General features: G+C 40.7%; 1 protein-coding gene and 1 long non-coding RNA gene across 2 annotated transcripts; one reads left to right on the top strand and one right to left on the bottom strand.

Moving 5' to 3' along the window:
* Positions 1-1,467: 1,467 nt before the first annotated feature.
* Positions 1,468-24,353, bottom strand: LOC116929401 (homeobox protein 5). The gene is given in 5 exon segments (XM_045178499.1): positions 1,468-3,409; positions 3,474-3,594; positions 3,669-3,917; positions 3,919-4,405; positions 24,092-24,353. Coding segments are annotated over 5 exon segments (1,914 nt in total). The 5' UTR covers positions 24,172-24,353; the 3' UTR covers positions 1,468-2,432.
* On the top strand, positions 15,628-16,865 carry LOC123475597. Its single transcript, XR_006650940.1, has 2 exons — positions 15,628-16,216; positions 16,640-16,865. It is a non-coding gene; the product is annotated as an uncharacterized LOC123475597 (long non-coding RNA).
* Positions 24,354-24,445: the final 92 nt, after the last annotated feature.

Here is a 24,445-nt window from a genome sequence, read left to right as displayed (position 1 = left end):
ATGGTATGAAAATCACGGAAATCAGGTTTATTTTTCTGTTGGTCTTATAGTTTTTGGTTTAAACGATAAAAACCATAAATTAAGTTGGTGCGCTAACAGCACTGTTTTCGTTAATTTTAAAAACGGCTAGTTTAACGAGAAAACCAATAACGAAATCGAAATCAGCGTTCAATTTCGATTATGCCGTGTGATTTTTGGATAATTTCAAGAGATGTCGTTTTTGACCGATTTTGACAAAAGTAGGAAGGCTATACCCTTCCCACTTTTTCATTTTTGGCCAAATTTCAAATTTTGCTTAAAATACATGATTTCGATTCAGAATGGTATGAAAATCACGGAAATCAGGTTTATTTTTCTGTTGGTCTTATAGTTTTTGGTTTAAACGATAAAAACCATAAATTAAGTTGGTGCGCTAACAGCACTGTTTTCGTTAATTTTAAAAACGGCTAGTTTAACGAGAAAACCAATGACGAAATCGAAATCAGCGTTCAATTTCGATTATGCCGTGTGATTTTTGGATAATTTCAAGAGATGTCGTTTTTGGCCGATTTTGACAAAAGTAGGAAGGCTATACCCTTCCCACTTTTTCATTTTTGGCCAAATTTCAAATTTTGCTTAAAATACATGATTTCGATTCAGAATGGTATGAAAATCACGGAAATCAGGTTTATTTTTCTGTTGGTCTTATAGTTTTTGGTTTAAACGTTAAAAACTAACAGTATAAACTACGGGAAATGTTATGGCTGATCCGGACAGTCAGCGCCCCTAGCGAGTGCCCCAAAATTTGTCCGCGAAAATAGCAGACGAAACAGCTAGCAGACGACAGTTCGGGGACCTCCCAAATCTTAGACCATGGTTATTCAATTAAAGGAAACGCAACAACAACAAAGTTCGTACTGTTACCTACCAAAATGCAGGAGTGGGAGTTAAACCTACATTGTTGTCAGATTTCCCCCTACTCTTCTTCTGCGCCAGCGGAATGCGGAAACCCCACTAGGGCTCGGCCCCGATTACCCGAGAACCAGCTTACTACCGGAAGGTACTGGCGCTAAGCAAACAAAAAAAAAAAAAGCAAATTTTTATGTGTGTCGCGTCAGTACATTCCATTAGTAAGCTGGTTCTCGGGTAATCGGGGCCGAGCGGAAAACCAAACATGAATTCGCGATCGCGACTCGTGTGAACTTGTGTGGTGACCGGTGTTGACTTATTTAATCATTGCCTGAGAATTTATTTAAAAAATTCAAACACACACTTTTTCTGAATTCTTGAAGAGAGTTGAACCTTATAATTGTAAATGATATGACATACAGTAATATGATGTTGCGATTCTACACCTGTCATCGAATGGAATTTACATTCCATGACGAGAATCTAGGTCAACCAAATCATGAAATTGGATTTTTTTTTAAAGAGCGTGATTAGATAGAGCATTAAAAAAATGTTTCAAATCATAGAAATAGAACAGCGTTAGTGACAAAACCCCAGTGTTTGTATTGGTTCTTTTTCGTGAATCAAAGAGGTGCACAATAAATTACAAGACGTGTGCATCGGTGGGAGGAGGGGTGTGGCGTTCTCATTCAGCATTTCAGCTGAATAAATCTGAGTGACAAACAGTAAGTTGAGACAACAACGACAATAATACTTACACGGCAACAAATCAAGGCCAGGCTATTTAGTTCAGGATTTTACATGGTACGTACGTATGTATGTCCACCACAACGTTTTTCCAACATTTCAATGAGAGGAACTGCTTGTCACGACAATTTCACGGACACATTGGAAACCGTTGATTGGAACGGTGAATACACTCGGCGTGAGGAACATTAGAACCGTAACGAAAGGCTAAGGCTTTCAAGACTCTGCCACAACATTCCCTTCACCATTAACTTTTCGCAAAGAAAATCAAGTTCATTATCCTTAATAATTTTTTATCACATGGTGCAACGAAGTGAGTCTTATAATGAACGAATTTGAGAGAAGAAATTTTACAACGGATGGATTCCGTTTCTTTCAGTTTTTTGTTTTCTTATTCCTTTTTTTTGTGAAATAAATTTTTTTTTCGGGTTTTTTTTTCTTTTTTCTTTGTCTTGGGTGATAATTATTCCAATTTTCGCACGCGCGCTGCGAGTATTACATCTGAAATGTATGCAAAAACTTCGCATCCAAATAGTTCTATCCTTGAGTATCAATGTCAAGAAATCAAGAGGCAACAGGGCGCTAATTTACACTTAACAAAGAGGAGGGAGAGAGAGGGATGAGATCTCGTGAATTTCATCAAGTTGAAAAATGATCAAATTTGAATTCGTACGTACGTACACGGAGAATTTAAAGTCACGATCATCAGGAATCGTCTACAATTTCGTGGAATTGGCGCATCGAAACAAAGAGGATAGCATCGAAATAAATTGAATCAAGAGCGGGCGAAATTGACATCAAACTTGGCCAGTTTGATGCCGATCCAATGGCGTTCGTATCATCGGCAAAGTCAATCGATGTGGTTGGTTGGATCCCTCATCATCCGCATCCTTGTCCGTTTTGACATCACCATCCATGCCGGACATGGCCGATTTACCCAGTTTGGTTCGATGATGTTTGCTCGATGGCTTCGGCAACTTTTTGTGCAACAGTCCCTGATGATCGATGGCCGCCCGGTGATGTTTGCCCGCTCCGGTCGCTGATCCGGCAGTCGCCTGCAGAAGACCCGCACCAAGACCCATCGGCATGGGAAAGGAGAAGTCGCAGAAGTAACTCAGATAAGGGTTGACGCCACCGAAACCACTCAATCCAGCCGCGTGGGCCAATCCGGCCATACCGAGGGCTTCCATTTCATTTAGACGATGTTGCGGCGGTGGATAAACAGCTGCCAGATTGGAAGGTCCACTCATGGTCTGCCCACTCTTGCTTTTGACGTCGTTATTATTGAGGTTCTTGTGATTGTGGCTATTCATGTTGTTGTTGTTATTGTTATTATTGTTGTTATTATTATTGCCGGGGCTTTTGGTGCTGACAGTGGCACTCGGTGTACATGGAGCGCTCTTGTTTCCACCGCCTTCTTTGGATTGCTTCGTCTTGTTATTGCTGTTCATTTTCATCGGAGATTCAGTGGCTGCAGCGGCCGCAGCAGCAGCAGCCGCCGCCAGTTTGTACGAACCCCTGGTGGACGCCGCTAGAGCCATGGCTTCACCTTCCAACGTCTCTTTGCGCAGCGTGTCCAGTTTGAGCGACTTGCCGTACTTGCCTCGGACGTACATCAACAGGCTGTTGTAAGGGATGCCAAAGACTCGAGATGCTTGCGACGTTGTCATTTTGCGATTCCAGACGTGATTCAACGCTTCCGTCAGATCGCCGTTTGTCCAGGCGCGAGGTGGACCACCGCGGGGTGCGCTGTGCTGGCCTTTGCGTCGATCAGCTGCGTGCGAAATAATTACGGCTTAACAGTCAGCTCTTCTACGTTCCAGAAACAATAGACTTACATTGGTGAATGGGTGTCATTGAAAGAATCGAACTGGAGTGCATCGGAGGGGTCGCCATTGTTTCAAGAGCACCAGAAGGACCTGGCGAGAATAGACTGTTTCTTTCCGCTAAGCTAAATTCCTATTCATCGAGCACGTAAATAACATTTAGCAATGCAATCAAACTAGTATGCAACTATTTAAAAAAAAACTCACGCTTTTTGCACTATCGCTGTTGATGCTCTCGGCTTTCAGTGAAGGCACTGGCAACGGCGTATCACTGCGATGACTGTCTTGATCGTTACTGTTCCTTCCCGATTGGTTATCTTCACTTTCTTGCCTCTCCACCACCTGATTTGATTGCATTAAAAAATAATAATAATAAAAATAATTCATTTTATTTGAGCCCTTTTATACAACACACGTAGTTACGAATCAACTAACCAATGGCGGCGAAGATTTCTTTGACGGAAAGATCTTCGGGCATGTCTTGGACGGGCGACGGAGTCGACCGGAACATGGACTGGAAATGACGGTGATGTTCCATCGCCATCAACGAGGAAGAGGACGGTGGGGAAGAAGAAGAATCGCCAGATCTCCGTCTCGGTCTGGCCTGTTTCCTCCGCGGAATGGGTGATGTCAGCTGATCGCCGTACGCGTTACTCGCGTAGCCATTGTGATGGTGATGAAGCGACAAGAGAGACGGAACGGCGGGTGAAATGTTGTAACGGGCTAATTTAAGGACGGGCGGCCGGTCATCGACGTCATCTTCATCGTCGCGATGACGTCGGCGCTCGTGTCGTCTGTCGGCGATCTCTTCGTCGTCGTCCATCGCAGACGAGCTCATAGGGTACAAATCTCGTTTGACGTAGACAACGCCGTCGCTCGATCGGGTTTCTGTGGCGGCCATATCTTTTCGCACAGCGGATCTCGTATCGTCAGACAGCGCCAATCTGCATAAACGTACAATATATTTTAGAAGAATTTTAAAGATTGGACGGGATCGATTCCACGACTTTCTATCGCAAATATTTGAAGGTGATGTAAGAAAAATTGAAATGAAAAACCAATTGAAATATAGAATTTAAGAATGCCTTTCCCCCTTCCCCCAAGTATTGGGACCACCAGTGACACATTGAATAGCTCTAGCTATAAAATACGTGTGTAAATTCGTTCCACTTGTGTCTCATTTATCGTACAATTATCATCAAAAAAATCTATGCCAACGAGATATTCGAGAATCTTCTTCCCTGTTTTTTTTTTTTTGTATTCAATTTTATGCTTGAACATTCCGGCAATCTGTGCTGACGCATTGTCGCGTCAAAAGAGAAGTTGGCAGACGCGCGCGAGTGGCTGTTGGGCGCGCAAACGGAACTGAGGATATTAGTTAGGATAGCTAACTGTACAGCTCTGCTTATATCCATAAAAATGACAAGCGGCGGCCCGTGAAAATGGACTGAATAGCTACACACCCCTAGGCAGCGGGATAATATACATACACCGTACATTTCCCCTGTCCATATGGGAGGGAATACAATAAGGACTCGTATCTTGGTAGTCAAATGTAAGAGAAAACGAGCTACCTACAATAAACACCTAGACACCAAGTCGTCCGTCATCATCATCATCATTATTTTCTCTAGTTTTTTCTTTCTTTCTTCGCCATCCTTCGTTCTACCAGATTGAATCACAATTGAGCGGGTGGTGGAGGTTAGAGCATCGAGACACAACACAAAGCGGATGACTTTGCATTCTGACAAACGCCGTTGCATCAACGGAATCCTCTCACAAATAGAAAATAAAAAGAGTAGTCAAAAGAAGGAGGAATAATGTTACATCTTTTCGAACCGGAGGAAGCGAGAGAGAGACTGCTGTGTAACATTAACAACAATAACAACAACAACAAAAAAATAGTAACAATCAAAAAGAGAAAGAGAGAGACAGAGAGAGACATAGGCAAGTTCGACTCCCACCTCTCGTTCTTTCTCTCTCACGCTCCCCTCCATATCGTTTTCACGCGCTCTTGCGCAGCTCCCCGAATAAAATAACTAAACAGATTAATAGCATCCCCCACCCCTTCTAATTCGTCAAGGTAGTTTGCAAGATCCTTTTTATTTTTTCTCTTTTCTTAAATGACGATTAAGGCCTTTGGAAATGGAGAATAATAAGAGAACCACCACATTCTCCGTGAACTGTTTCTCTCGGAACAAAAAACAGATCACGCACCAGTGGCCGAGCAAGAATGTCATTTTCGAGAAATAACACCTGCATTGTGAGACACGTAACAATTCACCGACACTTGCCTACGGTGTGCACATATAAAAACCTTCACGTAAGCGGACCCTGGCTGGTGACACGACAAAAGGACGGCAGTGAAGGGCCATTTGTTTTTTTGTTTTTTTCACGACACGCTGCAACGAGCTCATTGCTCTATTTTCAATTGTAATGCGCGCTTTTTATTCACTGTGTCGCTAGCTAATAAATCAACGAGTTATAAACGACAAGGAGTTTTCGATCCACTTGGAAAATATGATTCACCTATACCAAATAGTCGCTATTTGAAAGGCCGCCCTAATGATACGGCTGACGTAAGTTACACGGGACGAGACGTTAAAGCCGAGTCATGTTCCAGACTGCCAGCAAGTTGTGTGTGTGTGTGCATAAATATCAGACAACGCCGGTCATAGTTTTTGCCACTGGCTTCCCCCGTCTTTATTATTCTATTGATTCTTCTTCCATGTAATGCCTTGTCTGGCCTCTTATTGTGTTGGACGGTGTTTAGCTCCTGGGATGCGATGGGAACCAAAATGCGTAACAATAGATGCGATGCATAAAAGAGGAAAGAACAGATAACAAAGCGGAAATCCAGAAGCTAATGTTCATCTTTTCTTTCTTTTTTGTAGTCAATGTTACGTGTGTGCGTATAAAAAGCATTAAACCGGTAATTAAATCGTGTTTAAGGCTTTTGGGCGGGAGCATTTTTCAATTTGAAGTTTTGATTTAAATTAAAAAAAAAAAAGAAAAGAAAGACGGTTGACATTTTTTGTTGTTTGAAACCCAGTGGAAATGCGAGAAGCCCATCGTTGCGAGATTCTCGTTTTTCATTAAGATTCCAAACAACTACAACAACAACAACAACAACAAAAGTCTCTATTTTGGTGACAAAGTTCTGTCTATTATTTATTCCATCTCGCCTGTATTCATGGGCCGCATGTGACCGCCCCGCCAGGGTTTGTGTCAACATCAGCACACGCCCTAAACGTAGTTTTTCTTTCGCTCGCCTCTCTACACAGCGTAAGCAGAGACAGACACACACGTATGTCGCTCTGCACAGGTAACACAACAAGCGGCGCAGAAACGCGATACTCTTTCCATCCCAACCAAGAAAACGATGAAAACGTAGTCGACTGCACACGTCAGACACGATCACGGCTTTATTTGAAAGAAAACGAAGGAGATGAAGGGAGAAAATGAAAAAAATACGATGGCCTTTACTCGCTTTTTTCTTCTAGGCTTTGTAAAATAAGAAGAAAAAACGGACGAAAGAGAAAACCTTACAGACCGTGAAAAAAAAGAAATATCTTGAAATAATAAAGTGAAGGGGGGAAAGAGAATCGGAGTTATATGTAATCAGAGCGCGCCCTGCTTTCTCCTTCAACCCGGGCACCGTCCGTCACATGTCGTTCACGCATAATTCAACACACACACACACACAAAAATAAAATTAGAATTTTTTTTTTTCTCTCTCTCTTTTTGTTTTTATTTTCTTTCGCTCTCTTTTTGTGTGTGTGTGTGTGCTGTTGTTGTTGAAAGGATCAGGGGTTGTTTTATTTAGTTTCCCCGCCTTTAGACAGACACAGATGGGCGACCCGTCCGCTTTTCTTGCCCCTTCTTTCCATTGTCAAGATTTGGGTTTCTTCACGGTGAATTTCAAACGTGGTCGTAACATCACGTTTAGCCAGTGACCTTGTTCTTTATACACACACGACTGTCCATAGTATTTTATTTTATTTTTGTATTTTTTCAAATTCGCAGAATCAACAGCAGGCGAACACATAGTGTCCGAACCGTCTTTCACCTTCCAAAACTGTTTTGGGCGTTTCCTACGTTTCCACTATTTTTATTTTTTTATTTGGCAACCTTAAAAAGTAAGCGACTAGACACGGGCCTGACATCACGCATACCATTATGCTAGTTTGTTTTGTGCATACATTTAAGTGTCAAAATTGGTTGTGCAAATGGGAAATAGAAGAAAAAAAAACAAACAAAAAATATCGTTTCCATTTTTCATAAGATATCATATGAAACTGAAAAGATTTGAAAATTAAAAAAAAAAAAAAAATCGAGATCCTATTGGCTTTGATGCGTAATAATCTCCAACGTTTGTGGTAAGATGAGCCTCTTTGGCGCGCGGTTTGAAATTACCGCCACGAAAACGAAAAAATAAATAAATAAATAAATAAATAATAATAAAAAAATATTCAAAAACATGAAGAGAAAGGAAACTGAGGAGAATGAAAGGCTGTTGGTTTCAAAAGAGAATCGTGCCTCTAGAAATCATCTGGAGAAAATAGAATCCGATCTAGGTAAACAAAGTAGATCATAGGCAAATTTCCTTGTCCGACAGCAATCGCCTCTCTTTCCACCGTTTGTTATCGATTTAGAAGACTGCACACCTGTGGACGTGCCGCTTAACAAGCACAACAAAGAAAAGTGATAGTATTTGTCGTGCAAAATAAGAATCAAAGCCGATTGGCCTTGCTGTGACCCCAGTCTTTGACCTCGTCCCCGTTTATCTGGAAAAACTTCCGCAGAATTTCGATTGCAGAGGCCTAACCAGCGCGTACGTGTGTGTCTCGTAAAAAGGTGAAGCATTGAGAACAACACATTCCTCCATTCCAAATAATGAGCTCATTTCTTTTTCCACCCCGCAGACAACCCTGGAGAGCAGCAGGAGCAGCACAAGCTTACATCTCTCATTATCAAAGCTGAAGGGGGGTTGCATACATGTATAAATCGGTCAAGGGGGCAAAGGATCGGCCTACATCCATTGCGTCCACGCAAAACGAAAATACGTAAGAGAGAGAGAGAGAGAGAGAGAAAAAAAGGGGGAAAATTATAAAAACATGAAATGGGAACATGGCAGGATATACACACAAACCTCATAAATCGCACACACGTTACAGGTTATCTTTAGATTCGTTATCCGCCCACTCTATGCTGAGTTACACGGCAACCCCCGTCCCTTAACCACAAAGGAACAAGGTGGATTTTTTTTTTGGTTGGGAATTACATCAACTCGCATGAAAGTCGCGAGCCAAATTCTCATTTCCAACCCCCTCTTTAAAGGAAAAAAAAAAGCGGTGAGATTCTTCCCATTTTACTCCTCCTACCTCAAAATAACCCCCCCTCTCTCTCTCCCTGTGTAAAAAAAAAAAAAAAAACTCTTATTTTATGGGCTGGAAGAATCTTCCATGTGTTGTGTGTAAAAAAAAAATTCACATATTTCTCTGTAGGCCAGCTAAAATCTTGAAAGGTCCTGCAACAAGTGGCCCCCCTCTTTCTTATTCTTACCAGTTAGAGAACGATTTTTTTTTTTTACCTGTCTCGTCTCCTCCTTTTTACCACCCCCGTTTGAACTCCACCTCCGTTAGGAAAGGAACTTTTTTTTTGGCTATTAGATATCCCACACCAGTGTCTAACAGACCGTATTGTCGTACTCTTTTTTTTTTAAAAAAAGACTGGTTCTCCCCTACCTCATTTATTAAATTATGTAACAATAAAGGCAATGACCCGCTCGATTATGCAACGGCATAAATCAAAGTCCAACGTTGACGGGCAAACTTCGATACACAAAATTCTCATGTTTAAATAATAAATAATTTAAAATTCTGCACGATTTGAATCGATTTCACAAATGAGCGGGAAATTCAAAATCAATTTGCTATTAAATCTCGCAAAATTTAATTTTTTTCCCCCATGAAACGAACAGATCACTTCAGTTTCAAAGAAGAAGATGAAGGTAAAAAGAAAGTTTCCGAACGTGATAGATATACGACCCCCGCTCTCCTCATCTCCAACACACATACAACACGCCCGCAAACACACACACACACACACACACACACAAGTGAACCCCCCCCCCCGCATCTTCTTCTCATCCCATGAACATTTTTCTATTTTTCTTTTACCTTTTTCTTTACCTGAGGCTTATTTAACCTTTTCCACCTTCCCCACCTTTTCTTTTGCGCAATTTTTACACCTCACACCAGGTACGATACTATATATACACACACACACGCACACGTACAGTATAAGGTGTACGCGTAGATCGGTAAACCAGTCCACACAACACGCATCTCTTTTACCATCCCCACCCATCTAAATATAGGTAAGAAGAAAAGAATATAGAAGAAAGAGGGGGGGACATGAACAAGTCGAAGAACTTTGCTCGACCCATCATTGGGAAACGGGTATAGAATAAAGAGGCAAAAAGCAACAAGAAGGAATGGCTATATAGCTCAGACCAGTCAGGTAAAAGAAAATAAAGGAAGATGACGTTATATGGAGATTTAAGACGTCACGCACACAGCAATTCTTTCTGATGGAGATGGTTCTTTTTTCTTCTTTTCTTTTCGTCTGTGGTTCCCCCCCTCTCCTCAACACTCTACGTGCAACATCGCCCCCCTTATGCGAAAAAAAAACGAGTCATAAACCACAAAAAAAAAAAGTCCAGTTTTTTTTTTTAAACTCTTAGTTGAACCTCTTCTTTTTTTCTCTTCCTATTTCCATGATTTCTGTTAACTAGCAATAGAACACCCACCTACAAGCTGAGACACACATAGACAAAACAAAAGGAATCAACCCGAATGATTTTTCTTCTTTTTTTAAATTTTATTTGGGAGACCCCCAACTAACGTAAACTAAAAATGGATGGATCGATTGCCTCCACCTGATGTTGCGTCACATTGAACAAGTGGTCGAGTACGTCGGCTTTTCTTTTGACAAGAGTCGGCGATATCAATGTCGATTTCAATGGCCAATCAGCGAAGTTGAACGGCCTCCCACATTTTGGAATACTTCAAAACAAAAAAAACAAAAAAAACAAAAAATGCTTTTCGCTCATGTCTACTAGGATGATGAAATCAAGTTCGTTTTGGCAGCTGCAAATGTCTCTTTGCTTACTGTTTTAGAGGGAGTGGAAGAAAGGATTTCGCTTCTTTTACATTCGCCGACCCGTCCGTTTCCGTCTCAGACGGCCATTATCGAAAACGAATTTCACAAATTTCTCAAGAGTGCGGAAAAACGAGTTCATCATTTCCCCCCCTCCCCAATCAGCCGACAAAAGGATGAAACCATCGGTCGAAAATCTCAACTTCCGGGCAATAGGCAACGAGAACTTAATTCGTATCACCCACAGAATTACCAGTTCTCCATGAAAGTCAGCCCACCCTCTTAAAAAATCAAAAAATTTATCTAACCAGGGGAAAACCCAAAATGAGCTCTCTCTCTCTCTCTTTCTCATTTTTTGTTTCTTTCTAAAAGTGAAAATGCTGATCGAATGAAATAATCAACGGACCTGTTACTGTAAACTCTCATTTTGCTTACAACTAAAACAAATGAATTTTTCCACTTTCATCCTGCCACAAAAAGATTTCCCCCTTTTTGTTATTTCTATCTTATGCACAACAACAACAACAACAACAACAAAATTGCAAAGCGTCCCGCTCTTTTTCGAAACGGACAAATCACGACCAGTCAGCACGTCGTTTTCCATCGGGCTCACACAGCGAACGCAATCCACTGCAAGTAACCGAGATCCATAAGCGAAAGAAGAAAAAAACCCAACAGAAACGATTGGGCACGTAAAACGAAAAAAATCCCCGGAAAAATATGTTTATTAAAAAATAACGAAAAAACAAAAAACAACTTGCTGTAGGATCTACTGGGCTCTGCATAGCCACCCCTGCTGCCGTCAGAGTGGACGCCCACTAGCGTGACTAGGGTGATCGTGTCTAAGACACGCAAACGCGCACGTCAAACTCCCGACTCACGAAATCAACGTCATAAAAAGAAAAAGAACACAGAAAGAGAGAGAGAGAAAAAAAAGGACCTTGTGGCCCAAGCGGATGTGTGTATGTATATATATATATACTAACGCATACATGTGTGTGTGTGTGTGCTTGCAAGTCTCCAATAGCGCCGAAAGAACAACACACGCACGCAGATGCACACACAACAGACAAACACACACTCGGCCGAACCCTGTTTTTGGCCTTGTCTCTTTCTTCTCCATCTTCATGTGTGGATTTTTTTTTTTTTTTTTACAGTCCAGAAACTATCGCCCAACAGGGGAAAAAGGAAAAAAAAAAAGAAGTTTAATGTAATCTCTCGTGACGGAAAGATTGCGTTAGTGTTAACACACGCACGCGTAAACATGGCGCACCGGGGAACGTACGAAAAAAAAAAAACTTAACTTCCCAACACGGCAAAAAAAAAAAAAAACGGCGAGCAACAAAATAATTTTCATAAAAAAACAACTAAATGTCCCGAAAAAAGAAAGAAAAATAAATAATAATAATAAAAAAAAAAAGGTTTAGGTCTAGGTAAATTTGTTTTCTTTCGTGATGATGGAGAGATCCATCATTCAAAAAAGAAAAGAAAAAAAGGTGGTAGTAGTTGTTGTTGGGCGCGTGCCCTGATTAGCATTCCGGGTTGTCGGATGGATACCGGTGCGCAACACGTTCGACGTCAATTATCATGACGGATTGAAAAAAAGAGGCACTTTGTAAGCGGCCGAGAGGTGACCCTCCTCTCTTTCTCTTCAGGAAAACGAAAGAGAGAGAGAGAGCGATCCTTATTTCACACACACACACACACACGCGAAAGAAATGATGGATGAGATTGATTCAAAGAAAACAACATACGTGTGGAATAGTAAATAATACACTGTTAATAGCATACGTTCAAAGTTTGGTGTTTTCTAACCTGTTTTGTCTTCCCGCCGTTTTGTTGTTTTTTTTCAAGAGAAGGAGCTTCCTTTCCCTCGCTAATGATGAAGGTGTTTTGGGTTTTTTTCCTTCTTCTCCTGCCAGTGTGGGTGTCGATTCAGCTGGATTCGTCTAGTAGCAGGTAACAGTAGCTCCTCGGTAAAAACACATCCGACGACAGACGAGGTAGAGATTTCAACGCCGCACAAATTTTTCTTTCTTTTTCTTTTTCTTCTTCTCTCTAATCGATTCTGATTTCGAAAAAAACAAACAAAAACAACAAAACAATCAGCCTTTTTGTCAGCAGAGTTCAGATAATAAAGCGCCGAAACTTACAAAGTCACTTGAATTTCAAAAAAACAGAAAATCCAAATCAGAAAAGAGAGAATTCAATTGGAGATCATCAATCAAGAAATGTTTGATTGTCAACTGATTAACACTAATGACAAACTGAATTGCGTCATAGGTGGACGTAGAGATCGTCTATATAAAAAAAAAAAGACACGGACAAAAAAAAATTGTTTTTCAAGACACACGTTCGACCCCGAAGACAGACACTTGGCGAATGAACGGCATACACCGGTCGACACACGACGAGACCGGGGGGGCCGGGCGCATAGAATAAAAAATCCTTTTTTCTCTCTTTTTTTTACTGGAAGAGAAAGAAAAAGAGTCAAGAGACTTGGCCGCCTCCTTCCATGGTCCAACAAGAGGACCACGATGGAGGAGGTGGAAGGGCGGAGCTCTGATGGAGCCACAAAGGGGGAGGTGATTCCCCTCGACTTGTGCAACCCGTGTGAGGTGAAGAATAAGTCCATCATCGTCGCAAACAGCAAATACACACTCTGCAGAGAAGGGATCCAAAGCGGGTCCCAACAAATCATAAACAAGTCGTTAATGATGTCGTAACCTAAATGTTTCAAACAAAAACAACAAAGAATGTCTCTCTCTCTCTCCTCTACCCCACCATTTTTAACCCCCCTCTCGGAAACGGCCGATGCGAGTTATTCCCGGTATTATATCACCGCGTTACGTCCCATTTTTGTTGTTGCTTAGTGTGCATCGTTGCCAAACATGACGCACACAAAATAAGAAATATATCACGCCTTGTCTTCTTGGCAATTTTTGCTTCTTTTTAACAGATCCGTTAATGGCCCGTCTGATTGCCAAACGGGTCGCCCTGTCGTAACAGTTTCATCAGACTACTGTCGACTCGATAAGAGCAAATTCTTTGCATCTACACGCTACTCTCATCGTTTGTTTTCGACTGTACGTGACTGTTCAAATGCTCGTCATTGTAATTCACGTTGGGTAAAAAGAAGAGAGAGAAAAAAAAGATCCACTTTTTGAGCTGATTAAAACTTTTGCATATGCAGAACATGCACGGACGCCACAGACGTGTACGTAACGAGTTATACCGCACAGCAGTTAATTGACGTCCTCCATAACAACGACAATAAAAATAAAAAAGGATCAAAAAAATCAAAGCAAAATAAATTTAAAAAAATATTTAAAAGAGGAAAGGTAATATTCTAAAAATAGAAGTGGAACACACGTACGTAGAGTATAGTGTGTACGAGTCGAGAGTTCGTTCAGACGCACGTTATTCACGTAGACGCTAGTGGTCGGTCACTTCTTTTCGCGTTTCCCGCTCCAAACTCTTGTTGCTCCCGGTTATACGATGTATATATATAAATTTAAAAAAAGGAACGTCGCTGTATAATAATGCTCGTGTCGATGTACACACATGTACCACTACGCTGATGTACAGGTACAATCACCCATACCAAACTATGAAAATAAGAGAAGAAGAAAAGAAGTTGGTGCGTGTTTCGTGTGCCCTGGAAAAAAAAAAAGAAAAGAAAAAAAAAACAACAATCGAGGCAACTGACTTGCTATCTAACAACGGATATATGTTTTGAAACTCTTGTTCAATCCAACCCTTGTGTGTGTGTGTGTGTAACAATCAAAAAGAGACTAGACGAAAAAAAAAAAAAGAAGAATCATAGGCCGCCCTAAAGAAACAACCGAAAATATCACGGGGTCTTGCCTCGTGAGTGAAAGGATGGTAAGAGGGGTGGGTGGGTGGGTAGGGGATCTTTCTTCTTTTTTTTTTGTACGTGGCGCCATTCGTCGTCGCCGCCCGCCATGTGTGTATATATTAGACTTGTTGTTTGTGTGTGTGTGTGTGTAAGCACGCATGGATGGTACTACAATAACGCTAGATACATGCCCAGTCTAGTGTGTAATCATCAACCGACTTCTAATGGGCATGGGACGTTGGAGCCGGCCGAAAGCGCAAGGTGAGGCTCCATCCGACCGCTGCGACCCTGCAGCCATCAGCCAATTGACCGTGATGGGCCAACTCAATTTGATGCACGAAAACAAAAATAGAATATCATGTCATCACACACGGCAGACGGAAATTTATACCAAAGATGAGAAACTCTCGCCCATCCAGCACACAGAGGTTAGAAAAAAAAGGAATAAAAATGGGCGGCAATGGTATGGCTGCAATTGGCCCCTCAAGATGTTCGTTTCCTTTCCTCTTCCAACATGCAATTGTATGCCCGCCAATAAATCAGTGCATACGTTATTATACAGTACTGTATGTGTGTATGTGTGTGTGTGTATAAAAATAATACGAGCCCTTCTCCAAATCCTTAGAGCCGCTCCATAGTATACGACATGGGTCGTATAGGCCTATTATAAAAAGAAAAAGGACAGACTGAAAACAAGGGGAGAAGGGCCAATAGGGTATATAACAAGAGACTGGAGAGGCCTCAACCCAAGCGTTTCTAGATACGCATAGGCCGGTGATATACAAGCCGTACACGGGGATGTGCACGTATGGTTTTACAATGTGTCTACTGTCTCTAAACGCACGACATAGAAAAACAGAGTCGTAAAAATTTCTCTCGACAGCTTAGAATTCCATTTGTTATCCGTCAGTTTCTCCGGACTGCAAAAAAGCGGTATAACCCATAAAATTTGTTTATCAACACGGAAAAAAAAAAAGTTAAAACATTTTTTTTGTGAAAATAAATTTTTTTGCCACTCCCGCATTGATGCTGCTACTTACGCGACGATGCAAAATAATTGTGACCCCGCACGGACTCGAACCGCGACCCACATAGAAGCGCACAAACATCTAGAGTTTATACAGCCTCTCATTTCTTTTCTTTTTTGTTCTTTGAATTTTTTTTGTTGTCTGTCCCCCTCCTCACCTCAGTTTCTTTAACCACCGGCGGCCATGTGATTTACCTGTGAGCTACCATTTTAGTAACAGACACACACACACATACACACGAAAAAGAAGAAGACACGCATCGTCTTTGTCGCCGTGCCCTGCCGAAACGATTAAAGTCCAATCGGAGCACTAACCGAAGAACCACATACAGCTTCAACTCTATAGTCATCATGAAAGCTACATATTTTCATACTTGTGTCTATACCGTCTAGTGTTTGTGTGTGTGTGTGTATGTGTTAGTTATTATTCCGTCTCGGTGGAAGACGAGAGAGCTCACAGAGTCACGCATCTAATTAAATCCAATCATCGATATTAAAATACCATTAGAGCAACGGCAGCGTGTTCCTCTCTCGTCTCCTAAAAATACGTTTCAATTTCTGTTGTTGTTTAGTTAACCTGCCTGCCTTTCGACTGGAAAACATAGGGGGGGAGGAGACTTGTCATCAAGGTGCGATGCTGCTGTCCCGTATTTTTGCTGCGACTGCACATCCTGCACAAGTCCATCATCGTCACGAACGCATCATGTGAGAGCCCTTTCGCTTCATCTACTAGCCCCCACAGACTCTCTTTCTTTCTTTTTTCTTTCCTCCATTTTCGTGCGTGTGTTTGAACGTGTGTGAGCGCCTATCATCATCATCATCCCGCGTACAACTCGACGTATGGAGAGAAATAGGCAAAATGGAAGGGGGGGGGGATAAATAAAAAGGAACGAAGAATCTGCTCCGTCACTTAACGTGACTCTTCCTTATGGCTATAGTCATCTTTCGTATATAACCCTTGTTTGAAATAACATCACACACACACACACACACACACACACGAGTTCTTATTTCTTCGTTTCCCGCAAGAGCGCCGTGAGTGTGTGGAGCAAAAGGCATCACGACGTTCCAGCTGTTGCCCTCACCAATGTCTAATCGTATCTCTCTTTTCTTTCTTTTTTCTATTAGATCCTCTGAATCTTGGGAAAAACTCGCATCCGCATCATCTTGCTCGTATGCATAAATACAGACGCACAACAACAACAAGAAAAAAAAAAATAAATAAAAAATACAAATGGAAAAATAAGGATGAGAGAGAGAGACGTGATCGGATGACCACGCACGATGGCCCGCGAACAAACTATTGTTGTGTACCCGAGAAAAAAATAAAAATACATGAGCCAGCGTAGACGTATATGTGTGTCGTAATCGACTGTTTCGATCTTGTCAAAATTGGAAAAAATCATAAGGAAAAAATCCCGAAAACTTGAAAGAAAAAAGGGAGAAAATTCGTTTTTGAAAAGAAACAAACGCCGACAATGCGGCGTGATTGAAAAAAAAAAAAAGAGATCCCTACATTGAAAGAAATATGTTTGACGGGATGAGATTATAAAAACGCCGATCGAATTTATAGACCGCCAGCGTGATTATTCAAAAAAAAAACTTTTATACCAGCGACCTGTGTTTTATTTTTTTCAATTATGATTGGGATTTTGTAAATCGATAATTAAGCCCTACTAAAGAGAAAAGAGGATCAAACACTATTCTGACTGTTGAAAAGAGGAAAATTTGGGCATCTACGGGGACGTTTGTCTGGACACCTTGTGAGTCACACGATGGCGTCGCGTCCCTTTTCACGGTGACAACAGATAAGTGAGAGGGAGAAGCTCGGCACCAAAGAGTTCAAATTTCTTTCTCAAAATCTCTCTGCGACTGATTAATCAAGAGGGCACACCCAACAATTTCTAATCTTTTATGAATAATTAAAAGAAAATGGCCAAATCCTTTTGCATTATTCGCTCCCATCATCGTCGGTAAAGCAACAATAAAACTGCTGTCCCACCAAACTAAAAAAAAAATCCATAAATCTAGTATCTATTTTTCTTTTTTCTTTCATTTTCACGCAAGAAAAAGGAGAGAGAGAGACAGAAAAAAAAGTAACACGCCTTCCGGTCCGTCTCATCCAAACACGCACTAGCACACGACCAGTGGCCAGTCAGCCCAGCAACAACAATAACAAACAAAATTCATTCTCCAAAAAAAAAAAAAAAAAGAAAGATTTATTTATTTATGCAACGCGCGCGTTATCGTCTAGAATAACAATAAACGACGAACGAGAAAAAAAAAAAGAAACTCTTTTCTCTCTCCCTTCTTTTTTTTTGTGGGAGGGAGATCCAGCTCAGGTGTGAAGTGCTAGCTCATGACTTGGGAAGGATTCGAGTGATGCTCAGAGATGGAAAGATATACGTCCAAGAGCGTGTGGGCGCACACGCATCACGCACGGACGCGTCCAACGCGCACCTCTGTCCCTCGCCATCTGCCGTCGTTCATTCACGCATCATCTTCCCCACTTGTTTGTTATTCAATCGAATAAAGAGTCGAATATCGATCAACCTTAATTACATACTTTTCCCCAATTCACGACTTTTATTGATTCATTAAATGGACGTAACGTATTGAAAGATGAAGTGAATTAAAAAAAAAAAACTTTCAACCGGAAAACCGGTTCCACAACAAATTGTCCCTTTTATTGATGTTGTACATACACCGTATGAGAGTTTTCAATACATTTTCGCCACGTCACTATCACGTGACCAATTCACGCACTCGGCTATAACAACACACCGGTCGCGAGATAAGAAAAAAATCAAATAAAGAAAACGTTTAATTCAGATTTTTCCATTTTCAAGGTAGGAGCAAAAGCTTTGCTACCAGCATTTCAAAACTACACAAGAGACGCGTTGATTGCTGCAATAGGCTCCCTGACTAATAATCGATTATTTAAAAAAAAAAAAATGTCATCTCAACCGATTTGTAAGATGAACAAATTTTGAAAAAGAAAAACAGAAGGAAACGCAGAAATAAAGGAAATGTTTTGCATCGTTGCGGGGCGATTTCAACGCACGAATTGCTCGTTCTCTCCGAGTTACACGGCGCGTATCCTCCCTACATCTTTCAGTATAGGTTCTATTACGTACTAGTTCGTCGATTTCATTGTTGTTTCTTTCAAATTCCCCCTTTCTTTCAAAAAAAAAAAAAAACTATGGTGCTTTGTCGTTTGAAATCGCTGCAGCTCGGTTGGTAGTCATTAAATACATTTTAGCCTTTGATGGATATCGTCTCTTAGTTGTATAGTTTCACACGATTACTCGGAAAAATCGACCAACTTTGCAACGCTTCAACGTATTTTTACGGCTCGTCACGAAGAGATCCGATCTTTAAAACAACTGCGTAAAAGAGCTATTATTGTGAGCCTATCGAATGTATCACGATAGAAGAAAAGAAAATTTTCAGTCCTGATTGATCCGCGATTCAAAAGCATTCGAGAGACAATGGCGACAGGCAGAAGAGCTTCTCATCGGTCACTTCCGAGTACACTTCGAAAAACTGATCGGCCCAAACAGTTTGTTCCCATTAACTCACTTAACGGATACAGTAAATACGTGGTGAACAGCTGTTTACTGTTTTTGCCTAATTGTACAATAGAAATTGCGGCGGGAAAAAAAAAAAATAAAAAAAAAAGGCTTACGAATTTTTGCTTTTGACCAAACGCTCAGCAAAAAGGCCGAACGGTTTTTGACCCAAGATAAACAAAACGGAAAGAACAGAGCGGAACTTGTGTATAGGCAGGCCGTGATACAGAATGGACTCTCCTTTTTGTCGGCATTCCCATGTTTTGGTGTTTATTGTTCTCGTCGTCACTCACGACGAAAGTCGGCGCCCAATCATAACGAGGACCAACAAATAACGGATGGGTGACGCGTTCGTCACGCACTTGGATAACCCGATAATTGTTGATGGACTCCCAACAACAAAAAAGAAGTCCCCCAGAGTAAATAATCCAAGATCACTTAAAACCTCATTTGTTATAATTAAAAAAACAACACCGGACATTTAATTAATATATATATGCAAATAGCCTAACTAAATATCTGTCGTGTAGAAAAAATTGATGTATATCTTCCATGGGAACCCCCAAAAAAGAAGAAAAAAAAAAAATGGAAACACCAAACAGTTAACGGAACCAATGCCGATATCTAGTGGCTCCATCTGGAACGGTCGTGATTTTTAACATCCGACACTGCGATCGGATCCTGCGGAAAGCCCACTGTTGTGCCTCTTAATCTGCGATAACAATCCCTCATCAAATTCAAGAGTATCACTTTAAAAAAGAAAAACGCGCACATTTGACCAACCGCACCGGTGTTGAATGTTACGCAATCGCCGCCAATGAGTATCGTGATAATGTGATATTCTACTTTAAAAAAAAAAGGGCGCGAGAGCGTATCGGACACGAAAAAAAAATCCCACAAAATCGAGCATCTCTTTCCATTTTTTATTTTCCGCGCGAGACAGAGACCCCAAACGACAACAAAGTAATATCTAAAAAAACGAAAAAGAGAGATAGGGCTCGTCAATTCTTCGGCACCAGCCAAGCATGTAACACATTCACCTGTTTCTATCTAAACTTCTCTCTTTTTGAAGGGGGGGGGGGGGTTCGTTCGTTCCCTTCTCTTTTTTCCGGAGGAGGAGATTGTAGTGTCTCGGTCGTTTGTCGAAAATCATTTGAATAGAGGTAATATCTATAGTAGAAGTAAAGGCAGGGGAATGAGACAAAAGGCTGAAGAAAAGTTAAGACTCTCAAAATGGCCGTCGGGCGGACGAGCTGGAACGCAGAGTGACTAATTGTTCCTAACTCTACATCATGTTCTCATTCCTCTCTCCCCCTCTTCTTTTATTTGTTGTGTCGATGCTGATGCATAGAAAAATGAAGTGGGGAGGGAGGGGAGAAAAGAAACGAAGGGAAACAACACGAAACGACGACGTGATGAGAGAGCGAACTAAATGGTTGGCGAACAACACACGGAGTCAGCCTGCCGGAACTGGATCATCCATTCAACGATAAAAGACAATATGTATATACACAGCCAATTGTTAATCAAAGAACTAACACAATTTTAACGTGTAGACACATTTTTTTTTTCTCCCCTAGTTCTTTTAAAATTTTCTGTTAAATAAATACAGAAACTAAAAATAAAAAGAGTCATGTTTTAAAAAGCGCGCCGAGTGAAAATGTGTATAGTAGAGAGCGTCGCAAAGAGAGAAATTCGAGATGAGTTCAATGGCAAATCGACTAGAAAATGAGGCAACTCATCAGCAAAAGAAGAAGAAAAAAAAACAAACCGGCCGTCACGTCCTCGATTCCCTTGTTATAATTATTCGGCTGCTACTGTATCGTCGCTTAACACAGTTGGCTAATATTCTATAACACTAGATGAGATATCCGGGATTTTCTCTCTCTGTGTCTTTCAAATGAAAAAAATAAATAAAAGGAAAACTCTCTTCTTCTTATTTTATTCCCTTCACGACCATCGCCGCGTTTCATTGTTCAGTCAGTTCAGTCATTTGAAAGAAACGGAACTATAGACAAGGAGAAGAAATAAGCCAGCATTTCTCTAGCGCTAGTAACCTCAATCACTCAAGAAAATTGAAGCTTTTCATTATGTAGAATAATTGTAAGTTGGAAGATTTCAATTGGTAGCAGTTTGGAAGCACAACAGTGACATCGCAATGATTTTTTTTAAATGCGCAATTCTTACACAAAGTGACAAACAAAGGAAATCGTGGTTTGCTGGAAATGTTATTGTTACTGTTAACCCTCACAAAGAAATTTTGTAAAAAAAAATAATAATATTTCCGGTTGTCCAATTCCCGGTAAAGTTTACAAATCAATCGTAACTGCTGATGGCTCAACAGTTTTCGATATTTCAATGAAGGGATTTTCCGAAATTAAAATTTTTGAGTTAACTATTTTTAAAAATTAAACCATGAAAAAAAAAAAGAGTTGTGTGTCGTCAATCAATTAAGATCTTCTGTTTCAAAAATGCCATTTGAGAGTAAACAAAAAATCGTTTGATCAAAAGTCTTGGGGGATGAAAAAACAGACCCTATTGACACCAAAAGATGGCGCTTCTCTTTATCAAATGCTTAGTATGTTTGCTCAACAAGTGTGTCCGTTCGACTCAATAGCATTTTGAACTTCCCCAACATCATTGGTCGCACGGCCGTTGTTAACACCTGACAGGGAATTTGCACACAGGTGGTCGACAGGCTCCCGCTTCGTGATTTGAATTCCAGAGTCGACGAGTGCGTTCACACCAAGTTTCACAAAAAAAAAAAAAAAGAATGCGAAACAAACACTCGGGCGACATGGAAAAAAAAAGAAGAAAAGAAAAGATGCCTATAGTCTAACAAAAAAAATGTTTTTGAAATAAAACAAAAAGGAAAAAAAAAAACGATGGATAGATGGCAACACGACGGTGACAAAGAACAAAGATGAACAGAATAGGGCGTCCCACTTGATTGAATTTCCTTTTAGAAACAAGTGAACCAAAAAAAAAAAAAAGCTACTACATACCTCTCCTTTCAAAGAAAACATAAAAAGAAGAATAGATTTAAAAAAAAAGTCCAGAAAAGATTTCTAGTCACTGCTATCGCCTATACATAGGTTTGTGGCGGAATGAGAGCGAGAGATCCTTTTATGCATAATGTGATGATATAGATCGTCAGCTATGCGCGTCAGCGAAACCGCTTTTTAACAAACTGTAACAAAAAAAAAAAACAAAACAAAAGGAAACGAGCAAAGAAAAGCAAAACGTTTGAGCAATCACCGGTCAACGGCGGACAAGATCGGGTAAATGTCCCGCAAGATTTGCATCCGCATTTCGTTCGCTACTCTTATCTATACTTTACTGTGTTTCACACACATCAAAAGGTTTTTAGCTTTGGAAGAAAAGAAAAATAAAAGACCTGAATAACATCCGCCCCATCTTTTTTATCAACAATGTGCTAGTGCGTGTGTAGTGATAGGAAACTTCATGGTCACAACACACCTGACACTGCGTGAAACATTTTCGGTCCTTCAATTTTCAATTCAATTTTCAAAAAATAACACAAATTTAAAATCCAGAAAATTCGGGTGAAAAAAAAAAAAAAAGCCGAGCGTTCCTGTTACATGAAAAAAGAAAAAAGAAGCAAGTCCGGCAATGACCAGACATAATTTACCTACACCTACCCCCAGTGTGTGAGAGTCCTCCGCGCTCCAATGAAAACTTTTGTTATTCATCCACCTTTTTTCTTGTTAAATTCTAACATCCAATGTGTTTTTTTTTTGGCGTGTAAAAGTCGAGTCAGTTACATTCTATTTAGATTCTATGCGCTCTCTCCCTAGTTCTAAGATCTCGCTCAGCTCCTACACCGTATCGGAAAGGTGTCTAGGACACAACATCACAAAACTCTCTAAAAAAAAAAAAAAAGATAAAAGAAATAACTGATATGCTTCCGTGATTTCTCATTGTCTCAGCCGAGCTTCTCGACACAACAAGTTCAATATAAAGCACAAGGTAAGCAGATATAAAGAATTTTATTATTCTATAACGAATAATCGAGGAAAGAAAAAAAGAGGGCGACGAGGGCGCCGATTGGTGCCGCTCTGCTTTTGTACGTGTCTTTTTGTTTTCTTTGTGTTTTTTTAATGTGTGACTGCTGCAGTGAGCGAGAAGGCCGGAAAATAGTTAGAAGAAAGAAAAAAAACGACTTGAAAGAATTAAAACTAGACAGAGAGGAATTAAAGAGAAAACTTGGCATACTTGAGAAATCACGCACATTCAAACTGTTATTATAATAGTATTATGCAAACAGTTTTTCCATACCAATTTCTTGCGTCTCATGTGTCAACAAGAGCGCACATATTCACAAAGAGAATCATTTTTTCCCTGGCTCGTCAAAATGTTGTCACCGGTAGATCAGACAAAATGCACACACACCACATATTTATGGCTCCTCCCCCCCTTTTTTGCCAGACGATGATGATGACTTCCCACACGTGGTTACGACACATGAATAAATACATAGACGAATACCTCGGAAAAAGAAAGAAAGAAGAATTGCCGAGATTAATTGAACTGCTTGGCGTCATCACGACTGACGACTTGAGCAAAAGAAAATAATAAATACAAGAGGCCGAGGACTCTATAAATAACAAACGTCTACCACCACGAGCAACGTGGGCGCGCACGATGTGTGAAAGAGAAACGTGGAACCTGCATGAGACCGTTAAGAGCTTCTCTCATTTTTTTTTTTTAGGTTATGGCTACAGTGTTTTGTATTCGACTCACTCCAGGATGCTCACACATTCAAAATAACCGGCAGCTTCGACAAAAAGGGAAGACATGGCTATCAACATAACTGAGTCATGCTTGCTAATTTACGGGTACTGAAGTCAGCAGTGAAAAATACTCGTGCCATTGCAACACAAGAGCCACGTGTGAACGCATCATCATAGAGAATACATTAACGGAAAGGAGAAAATAACCAACGAGTTCAAAGGCCGTGGCCACACATGGACTTGTTGATTTCTACCTGGTTTCGTTGTGGTGAAGCTCTTTCGGCCGCTGCTGCAATAAATCTCGTCGTTCTTCAGGGGTCCAACACGTTGCCATCGGTCAGCAGGAAAACACTGGCAGTTAGTAGCACCGTGACAAGTCGAGAAAAGTTCCATTGTGTTTTTATTTTTGGGCAAAAATAATAACGAATAGCAAGCAGTTTTGTGAGACACGAACAATAAATGAAAATTGTGGACGAGCTCGTGCCTCGACTGGAGCAACTCAAATGACCTTCCTCGTCACTTTTTGTTGTCCCATTTTGATTTTTGCTCTCCCAACCCCGGCCTTCATTAGCATGTTTTGGTTTTGTCTCGTCCAATAAAACCGTTCG

This window comes from Daphnia magna, linkage group LG8 (genome assembly GCF_020631705.1).
Source record: "Daphnia magna isolate NIES linkage group LG8, ASM2063170v1.1, whole genome shotgun sequence".
Taxonomy (NCBI): Eukaryota; Metazoa; Arthropoda; class Branchiopoda; order Diplostraca; family Daphniidae; genus Daphnia; species Daphnia magna.
This window is presented reverse-complemented; position numbering and strand designations above follow the sequence as displayed.